The sequence below is a fragment of the Phaenicophaeus curvirostris genome, chromosome 17 (assembly GCF_032191515.1).
Source record: "Phaenicophaeus curvirostris isolate KB17595 chromosome 17, BPBGC_Pcur_1.0, whole genome shotgun sequence".
NCBI classification, from domain to species: domain Eukaryota; kingdom Metazoa; phylum Chordata; class Aves; order Cuculiformes; family Cuculidae; genus Phaenicophaeus; species Phaenicophaeus curvirostris.
The window spans coordinates 9,715,383-9,725,801 of record NC_091408.1 but is presented as its reverse complement, the minus strand read 5'-3'; the positions used below and the strand labels follow the sequence as shown (position 1 = coordinate 9,725,801).

At 45.2% G+C, this 10,419-nt stretch overlaps 1 protein-coding gene across 10 annotated transcripts in view; it reads left to right on the top strand.

Moving 5' to 3' along the window:
* ARVCF (ARVCF delta catenin family member) overlaps positions 1-10,419 on the top strand; it is a 258,529-nt gene that overhangs the window by 231,317 nt on the left and 16,793 nt on the right. For all 10 annotated transcript variants that reach the window (XM_069871075.1, XM_069871076.1, XM_069871071.1 and 7 more), the window contains 2 exons: positions 8,500-8,627; positions 9,580-9,730. In XM_069871075.1, coding sequence (XP_069727176.1) covers positions 8,500-8,627; positions 9,580-9,730 — 279 coding nt within the window. The remainder of the gene's footprint in view (positions 1-8,499; positions 8,628-9,579; positions 9,731-10,419) is intronic.

Below are 10,419 nucleotides of genomic sequence, written 5' to 3'. Positions count from 1 at the left end.
GAAATTCAGGTTTTCCCTCCCAGGGAAATATAACATGATTGATGACACGCATGGTATTGATCTTGTATGCATGGGCCAAATTACTGTCTGTTTAGAAGTCCCCAGTGCAGTGCACATCATCACTGTGCTCAGTGTCCTTTGGTATCAGCTGTCAGAGGCACGTGTCCCACCCAAGTGCTTCAGGAAGAAGCTTCTTGGGAGGCAGCAGGCAAGAATACTGCTTCTAGGAGCATTTGCATGGCTGCTCTTCTGGCATACTGATCCAGTGCTGGTGAGATCAGACGCCTGATAAGCTTAATCTGCCTTTTGTCTTAAAATACTGTAGTGGTTGAGACAAGAAGGGACAACCTATAGGTATGTTGCAGGCACAGAATCTCTCCAGGCAGAAAGCGTTCATCCCTTGCTCAGGGGCTCAGGTGCCCGAGCTGGCAGGAGAGCAGTCCCCTTGCGAGGCGGTGTCGTGCTGTGACAGCCTGCAGAGCTGGCAGACCTTCGCTGCCAATTAGTTTCTTCTTCACTTGCGTGTGTCAGCCAGGTTTTTGAACCAAGTCCCATTTTGAGATTTTGTAGTGGTGGCGCAGGGCCTGGAGCACATTCTGGGGGCTTACAAACGCCGTAGTAAGCTGGTTATGGGAAAGGGGGAACCCGTGCTTCCAAACAGGTAGTGTTTGATGTGTAGCTCAAAACAGAAGCTCCGATGTGTGTTCTTTGTGTGTGAGAGAGGAAGAGAATGTTATTTAATATTTGGTTTTCAGATACAAATTGCATTTCAAAACAGACTTGCTTTTGTAATAATATGATTATCCTGTTTCCTTTAAAAGCAAATGTGTTCAGTTATTACTGTGAAGTAAATAAAAATAACTTTGGAGCAGAGAACCTGGCAAGAGAGCAAGTGTTAACATTTCATGTGCTGTACTTAGTCTCCAAGGTCAGATGGAGTCTTCTGGGACTGAAGCAAAGGAAGCTATTTACATGAACCATCCATTTTAATCATTCAGCCGAAGGGCTTTGTTAACTTTGGGTCCAAAGCATTGTTGCTTGTAACAATGGTGTTTCTCAAAAACAAGCAAAAACCAGTGCCAAAGGTGACCTGCAAATGCTTCAATGTGCTGCAGTTCACCCATACACCTCCTCTCCCTTTCCATGGGGACCCTTAGCAACTCTCCCTCCCTGCATTGCCTGGCTGCCAGGGATTTCCTGCCCCTCAGGACTAGCCCTACGGGACAGCACATGCTCCTTTCCAACTAGTAGCTTGGTAGTGCTCTAGTTATCTGCAGCAACATTCAGAGCCTTATTAAGTATTGGTCCTCCAGAGCCTCCGCTACTGATTACTGAGCAGAGGAGAGAAGGTTGTTAACAGAGCATCTCCAGTTGCCAAGAGACTTTGCTGCATATGCTTGAAAAAAACAGTCTTCGTTATTGGGCAGCGTGTCAAATGCTGTGGGAGAAACTGCAGGGCCTTTGGAAAGAGAAAACTATGTTAGCTTTAAAGTGTCGGCTCGCAGGAAAGAAGTGCTGGAACTCACGCAAGGTAAAATGAATTAGGTTTAATTGAGCCAGCTCTTTAGTTGCATATTCTTTGGATATTCTTTGGAATATAACCCACCTTTTACAAAGCACTTGCTGTAAGAGAAGTTACTTTGATGACAGCGTGTGGAGCTTGGGAAATGTAAAGAAGAAGAGTAAAGGCAAAAGACAGTTTGCTTTCCCAGGCACCCTTATTTCTCCTGTGCTGCCCTGCCCTCCCATTTCCTTTCCTTGCTGCCTTTCTGTCTTCCCTGCAGTCAGCCTGGCTCTTCTGTTGTTTTTTTGATATTTCCACACTTGGCAGCATTCCTGTTACCTTCTTTCGGGATGGGGGATTGCTCTCTTTCCTCTTTAACTCACATGCCGTTGCTGGTTTCATTGTGGGAGTTCATGGTAAGTCGGGAAGAGTTTACATAATTTTAGAACTTGTGTGTGACTTAGTAGATTAGTTGGAAAGGTCACACACTGTGGTATTCATTTTCTAAATAGCAAAACTCCTCTTAAACATTCCCCCAAGCCTAATTTAGTCTCGTGTGTCCTATATTATTCTGGTTTTTATTTTCAATACTGTTCAGAGTCTGTTCCGTCTGTCTTCAGAGCTCCTGCTCGGTGGTGGATGCTGCATTCTTGACTGAATCTCTGCAGTCAGCGTAATATCAGTCCTGGCTGGTGCTGTACCTTGAAGTGAAAGCTACAGGGACAGTTCAGAACTTTCCACCTATTATTACTTCTTTACTTGCTGCACAAGTTAGCAATGCCTCTGTTGTACAGCACTCAGTATTCTACGTGTATCTGCATCGAGCTGTACTCTTCATCGATTATGCCAGGCATTTGGCGCTGTTGGAGCTGGCTGTGTCTTTGGGACTGTTAAGCCTTTCAATTAGAAGAATCTTGCAAGTTTACGTTGGCATTCGAGCCGCTTTGTGCAGCCGGTGCTGAAGCGCAGCATACAGATGGAATCGTGCCCGTGGGTCGGTTTTGTTAAGGCTCCAGTTACTGTTTTATAAAAGTACCCAGTTGCTCCACCCCGCTTCCATGGGGTTTTTCATGGAGTCTCTTACGAAACTGGACTGCGGGGTGAGGCGTTCCTGGAAGGGGAGGGTGGAACTGCGAGGCTGATCTGCTGCTGGCAGGTTCTGAAAACATTTCTGTAGCAAATCGTTCTGAACTCTAGTTTACAACTGCTTGACTTGCAAACATGGAACAACCCAGGCTGTAATGAAGTTACTAGCCCAGTGTCAGCAGAGGGCAGAACTCCAAGCTCTGTGGAGCTTTTCTCTCTTGCAGAATCAAATTTGTTTCTTTTACCGACCTAATTCTGTACTTCTTTTTCTTTTTTTTTTTTGTTTTGTTTTTATAACATCTTCTGGCTCATGGCTTCCAGGTTGCTTAGGGAGCTGCTTTCTTACGCTACAAAGGCTGTTAGTTTGTGACCTTGCAGAGAAGCTGCTGTTCAGGCTCCTCTCGCTCCATCTGCCGGTGGCTGTTCCATCGCGTGCTCCGTGTTGGCCAGTACACGCTCAGTGGATGGAGTTGGCTCCGTACGGGCAGGGCAGCCCTTGGCCTTCCAGTCCCAGTCAGCCCTCACTGCCCTCGGCTGGGCCTGGAATGCAGCTCTCGGTTTAGTTTCATCCCAAAAGGAGTCCAGGTAGTGCCACTGCTTCTCAGTGTTGGGAGCCAAAGCGCAGCACTGTACTCGGCACTGGTGAGACCGCTCCTCGAATCCTGGGTTCAGTTCTGAGCCCCTCACCACAAGAAGGATGTTGAGGCTCTGGAGAGAGTCCAGAGAAGAGCAACGAGGCTGGTGAAGGGGCTGGAGAACAGGCCTTATGAGGAGCGGCTGAGAGAGCTGGGGGTGTTTAGCCTGGAGAAGAGGAGGCTGAGGGGAGACCTCATTGCTCTCTACAACTACCTGAAAGGAGGTTGTGGAGAGGAGGGAGCTGGGCTCTTCTCCCAAGTGACAGGGGACAGGATGAGAGGGAATGGCCTCAAGCTCCACCAGGGGAGGTTCAGGCTTGACATAAGGAAAAAATTTTTCATGGAAAGGGCCATTGGTCCCTGGCAGAGGCTGCCCAGGGAGGGGGTTGAGTCACCTTCCCTGGAGGGGTTTAAGGGACGGGTGGACAAGGTGCTGAGGGGCATGGGTTAGTGTTTGATAGGAATGGTTGGACTCGATGATCCCGTGGGTCTTTTCCAACCTGGTGATTCTATGAAATGGGGAATTCACTTCAAAACTGGCCTGAATCAAACCACGAATGTAAATATGCCTGCAAATGCTGCAAGGATGAGCAGCTACCAGAGTTTGGGTTCGTGATTTGGTTTTTTTCATACAGCTGGGACTTTTTTTGTTTTTCCTACAGTGTTGCCGATGTCCTTCCAGTTTTGTATGAAATTGCCTCTCTTTAAACAGCAACCCAGGGTTTTTGAAAGGATAGAAAATGAAGCAGCCCATTCCCACTACAGCAGTAGAACTGTCATCTGACCACCATCCGCATGTGTATCATTTCCCATGCCTGGGAGGGGGAAATAAATCTCAAATGGGATAGGTGATGAAGGGGAATAGATTTGGCAGCCTGGCTGCAAAAAGAGCTGTCTGAATTTGGGATTAAACTGGCATATCGGAGATAGGCACCTGGTGCACTATTTTATGTTCTTGCCAGAATGTAGCTAAGTGTAGGCATAGGATCAGCATTGCCAAGATGAAAGCAAATAGGTTTGTGGAGGAGATAATCCTGGAACTGCTGCGTCATCCTCTGCACAGGGACCAAGGGTTGAATGGATGGAGATGTCCAATCATCCCTAGTTAATTCCTCAGGTGTTTTCCATTCAGGATTGAAATTGCTGTCTGTGCTGTCAGTGTTCTGCAGGCAAACAAAGGATAATCTACTTGGCGCTTCCTGGCAGTGTGAACTCCATACAGAACTAATCCATTTGCCAATTTTGAGAACTGCTGCAAGGAAGCTCATCTTCTTCTTTTCAGAAAGATGAGACTAATGTGGAAGATCTTCCCTTGCATATGCATTCATGCCACTAGCTGGGGGAAAGCTGTAAAGTGTCCGACACTCACAATGACATCATCATCCAAGGCATTTTCCCATTCTCTAAGAGGCAAAAGCTAATATAGTGAACTTGTTTGCTTTGCTTTCTGCAGCGAAAAAAGCAATAAATGACTTATCCCCGGGCTTCTCCAGGAGGAAACAATGTAGATTGCAACTCAGCACAAATCCGTAACCGATGGAAGAAGTCTCATTTATTGTGGGAGAAATTATCTTTTTAAGGGCAGTGCTGAGTCTGGGCTATAATTAAAACAGCTTTTTAAAGAAAATGAAAAACAATTGATATTTTTTCTCGTTTGATGTATTACCTATCACTAATGACCCTCTTTTCTCATTTCCATTTAAAAAATGGATATAAGCAATTAGCCGTATATTGCACAAAAGTAGCATTACCTTAAAAAATAATTAAGATGATCTTGAAATTAAGGAAATCAGTTTTGAAGAGAAGCAGGTGCTTAATGGAGGTGAGACCAGCTGTGCTTCCCAGGAACGTGCTTGAAGCGCTTCACGGAAAATGTGCAAGACCTCCACACAGCACTGGAAGGAAATTTATAATAATTCAGACAAATTGCATCCTAGAAATAGCAGAGCTGGATTCATTAGGACAGGAGGCAGATGGAGAAAATATAAAACTTGTTTGTTTCTTTTTAAGGGACTATAATGCTTATGAAAAGTGTCAGCTTGCTGTCAATGAGGGAAGAACCCTCTGGTGCAGCAGTAACTTTCTCGCTATTAGGTTCTCATCTCTGCTAATGAGCAGCCATCCGTGAGGGGCATTCGTAATACTTCGTTTTAGCATCTCCTGCCTGCCTTTTCCTGGCAGAGCCAGGCTGACTCCCAAGTGCTGCAGTGCTGGAAGCGCGCAGCGGGTGAGGGGAGAGGTATGTGAGGGAGGGAGGACAGTCCTGTGTGTGGCACTTGCTAACCCTCTTTAAAACAAATGCTAATGGGGCAGAAGCCTAAATGTAGTCGGAAAGAGGGGATGGCAGGAGTGAGGTGGGAATAGTCCACCAAACTGGCTAGGGGGTTTTGCCCCGAAGTAGAAATATGCTGGTAGTGGGTGGAGGAAATACTGTGAAATACTGAAGAGAGAAGGTGAAGACATTTTGGAGATGCTCTTACATCAGTAAGGAGGGAAAGGAGAGGCTTTCATGCCTGAAGAGAAGCAGAGACTGGAAGCGGGTGGGAGGTGTGTGACTGGAACACTGCTCTGGCCACAGGAGGTAAGGGGAGCAAGAGGGATGTTGCATCTTGGTATTTGCAGTCGGTGAGGCGCCACGAAGCGGGAAGAGTGTCCAGCCAAGAAGGAGCGTACAGGCTGAAAGAAAGGGCACGTTGCAGACTGCACTTCCATAACAGAAGATGATGAACATGTAGGGCAACTTCCAGTATGCTGAAATTATAACTGCACTTTGAAACAAAGGCATCGGAGAACTGCGTGCTGTTCAGCCACAGGCAAGGCTGAGCTCTCCTGCAGAAGCGGTGACTCTTCTGTATGAATATTATCTGCTAATGAACCTGCCTTCATCTCTTTTGCCGATCTGATTTACATTTCGGCAAGGCTTCCTTAATGATAGGATAGCTTATACTGAAATGTTGACACTTAAGAGATTTTTTAAGTATTAGGGTTCAGGGAAGGAGTAATGCACGCTTGTCAGGCAGCAGTGGTTTTTCTTGAGTTCTTAGATTGGCAATTCACCTTGTGAGGTGGCAGAGGAAAAAGGTGATGTGAAGGTCATATTGGAGTCAGATAATCACAAACTTATTTGAAGAATGGAGAAAAGCTGTACAGCTGTTCATGCTTCATGTATTAAGTAACTACAGTTTTTCTCAGCGTTCAATATAGAGGGCAATGATCCCAATGCAAGGAGGGGGGGTGTTGGAAAAGGGGAAAGTAAGTGGTATGGATTGGCAGGATGCCTTTGGGGACTGCCATCTGTTGTGGCTTCCATGTGTTTGTAGGGTGTCATGTAGCAAGCAAGTGGTGGCATTAAAACCAGCCATAGCCATGGAGCAGGTTAACTATCTAGTCTTACTATCCAGGCATTTGAGAGGGATGCCAGCACGCTGAGATACATGTGAGCAGGGACAGTATGAGCCAGCGCATGGGAACTCCTAGGTCCTCTGGCATACATCACGTTTTTGCTATGGAGCGAAGAAACCCTTGGGCGATGATGTGGGCTTTCCTGCTTTCAGTGGGATAAATAAGCCTTTTATTTGCAGGGACTTAACATAGCTTGTTTATGGTAATAAAAGGGTTAAAGTATTGAGTTCCAAGATCTTAAATTGCATGGTCCCACAGCAACAACTACTGTAAAAAATAGAGAAACAGTTAGGTTTGAAATGTGTAACTTCAGTTTCAGAAAGCGTTTAGCAACAGAGAATTTTACAAAGAAAAAACTAGTAAGATATCCACCTGACGGCATTGTTCAGGTTTTTTTGCTTCTAAGTTTGATCTGAAGTATGATAATCTGTGATATGTGCCAGCAAATATGTATATGAGATATGTGTGATTTTTGAAGAGGAGGTACTGAAGAGGAGGAGTGATTTGTGTTTGTAGGTTTCCTGTCTTGCTGGTGGAAATCTTGCTTTGAATTATTATGCTACACATCTAGGAGAGCATCTTGTTACGTGAAAAAAATTATTTTCATGTGTACAAACAAAGAAATTCATTTGCTCTAAACAAGTTTCATATTTCCACTTGGCCCAAGCTCAGTCACACCTTTGTGCTTTCTTTCATGTCATGTTTTTCCAGAAAGCCTTTCCTAGACAATGCCTGCTGAACTCTACATACACCAAATGCCCCAAAAGCCACTGATGCAGAAAGATCTTCCAGCTACCATGACTGCAGATGAGTCTGTGTTTAGCATAGGTCGCTCGTGCCTTTCTGTGCTCAGCAAAACATTTTAGTGGTGTTAGATTTTTGCTCGCATAATCTAAGCAGCCTCATGATCTTTGAGTTAGTGTTTGTCCTTTAGCTGAACACTTGCACGCTCTTCTCTCATCGATGCAGAGTGTCGTGCCACACATGGGCAAGGTAGATAGGTAGATAAAAAACTGCTTCAAAATATGCAACAACTTGGAACAACAGAGTCCTTGCCTTAGACCCCCCATTCTAACATGGGTAGATGGATAAATCCTAATCCTGTGGATGAGGAAGTTGAGACAGGGATGCTACGGTCAGTTATGCAGAATCACAAAAGGAAATCTGTGGCAGAGCTGAGAACAGTTCTCATTCATCTCATGCTTAAATGGCAAAGCTGATACAGTCACTCCGGGGATATCTGGTTAACATATGTGCCTGTCGCAGTCTCCCAGTGAGGTACAAGTCCTGGTGTGTTTCTGTACCTAATTTTGGAACTGCAGTCAGGATTTCTCCCTGCCCTCTCCAGCTGGGGATTCTAGTCACTGACATCTTGTGTCTTTCTGATGACACCTAGGTGTGAGAAGGGTTGGCCAATAACATGTGTAGTTTGTGTTTGTGTCTGAGAAGGTACTAAGATAGGTTTGAATGAAAACAGCAGCTCAAGGTGAATTTGCAACCCAGTCTGGAGTTGTAGAGTGAGAATTGTTGCAGACAAATGTTGTCTGTTGTCACTTTTTTATTAGACACAAATGCTCAGCCTGCTAGGCAGTGTATAACATAGCGTAGACTGCAGAAAGAATTGTCAGCCTGAAGACAAGCAGAGGGGACCTTCAGTCCAGGTGAATGTCCTGTGTGTCAGTTCACATGTGCACCATTTTGAACAAGAGTAGATAAAATGTCCTAGATGAGACCTAGGAAGCCCTTCTTTCTGTGATGAAGCTTCCTCTTGGTTGTTCTTGTATGTCATTAAATGAAGGTATGTTATGTGCTTATTCAAACATTGCCTTTTCTGCTTCTTTTGCTTCTCTTCTCCTCTTCCCCCACCTGTAGGCTTTGAATTACTGTACCAGCCAGATGTGGTCCGACTGTACCTCTCCATCCTCACTGAGAGTCAGAACTTTAATACTCTGGAAGCTGCAGCGGGGGCTTTGCAGAATCTCAGTGCTGGCAACTGGATGGTGAGTCTTTTTGTCTGTTTTGTTTCCTTTGTGTAAGTAAAGAACAAAACTATGTCCCATTATAAGCGCATAGTTACTTTGTGTGTTTGCATCTCCTTTAAAAAGGAAGGAGGTGAGAACTCCACAGAAATTATTTCCCGCTTATTTGCCCAGTTAAGATGTTTTGCATCTTTTGGAAAGACAGTGTTCATGTAGTGGGAGTGTCACTGAGTTCATGTGATTTAACACGAGCAGGTTTTACTACTACTTACACCACTTAAATGTTGTTGCATCCATTCAGAATAGCCTGGGTTTAGGTGATTAAATGTTCTGAATACTTAATTCATTGAACTGTCAAATTGCTCAGGAAAGTACACTCCCAAAGTGTCTTCTGATACCCTCTCTGAAGCATCCCCAGCACTGATCAGGCAGTTCTCGAAGGTGTGTTGCATGGTCTCTTCTACACCTGCATGGCCGAGTGAGACTGACCAGCAGCCTGAGGGTCACCAGGGTGGTGTTTCTCTGCTGTCTGGAATACAGTTTATTTTAAAATCAATCATGAAGTAGAATGAAAGCATGAAATTGGAGATGGAGAAAGATAACAGATGTTTTGGATGCTTTACTGTTCCCTCCAAATGACCTCTGTTCCTGATCCTGGGGGATGCATTTTCACACAGAGGTGTGTAAAGAACAGATGCTGGCGGATGATGCCCCTTCCTTCTATTTCAGTCCTTTTTCCCCAGCAGCTTGAAAAGCTGTGGGGTGAACTTCTACATTGTTTCTTCCTTGGTGCTTGATGAACTTGGGTCATGGGTTAAGTTATAGATGCATCAGCACATGCAACCTAACTGGTCTTTGCAGGGGAAAAAAATGAGTTACAGCACTGAAAGAAACACCAGGGGCAAGGAGAAGGCCGATATATGAACTGACAATAATTTTCTGTTATTTTTTTTCCTTTGTGTTTTCTGGTCAGTGGTCCACGTACATCCGTGCAACAGTGCGGAAGGAGAGAGGTTTGCCAGTGCTTGTGGAGCTGCTCCAGTCCGATTCTGACAAGGTTGTGAGGGCTGTGTCAATTGCTCTGAGAAACCTTTCCATGGATCGTCGCAATAAAGACCTTATAGGTATCTTCTGAACATTTATAACCCGGCTAGGGTCTTGCATACCCTTGAGCTACCTCACGTTTTCTGTCACTTGTGCTGAGTGACATTTGTCATTTGTTTTGTATGCCGTTTCCATCTGCGCTAAGATTACTCTGCGGCCACCAAGTGGGGGCCAGTCATCTTGGAATTTATTTCCTGAAAGGAGGTTGTATCGAGGTGGGTGCTAGTCTCTTCTCCCAGGTAGAAAGTGATAGGATGAGAGTAAACAGCTTTAAGTTGCAACAGGGAAGTTTTAGATAGGACTTAAGGAAAAATTTCTTCCCTGAAGAGGTTGTTCAGCAATGGCAGAGGCTGCGCAGGGAAAGTGGTAGAGTCGCCATCCCTGGAGGGATTTAAGGCATGTGGATGTGGTGCATAGGGACATGATTTGGTGGTGGAGTTGGCAGTGTTAGGTTTATGGTTGGACTTCTGATGATCTTGAAGGTCTCTTCCAACCTAAATGATTCTTTGATTCTGTGGTTTGAGGGAAATTAACTCGGGAGTATAAACAGATGTAGATTTTTGCAGGACAGAGGAGTGTGTGTATGTGTAGGTCTGCAGAGGACCGGAAGGGTGAAGAGGTTTCTTGTCTCTTTCTTAGCTCTGACTGACAGGGCTCTTGTGCTCCTCGTTGCACGTGGTGGTTACAGAGATGTTGCTCCTCAGGCCTG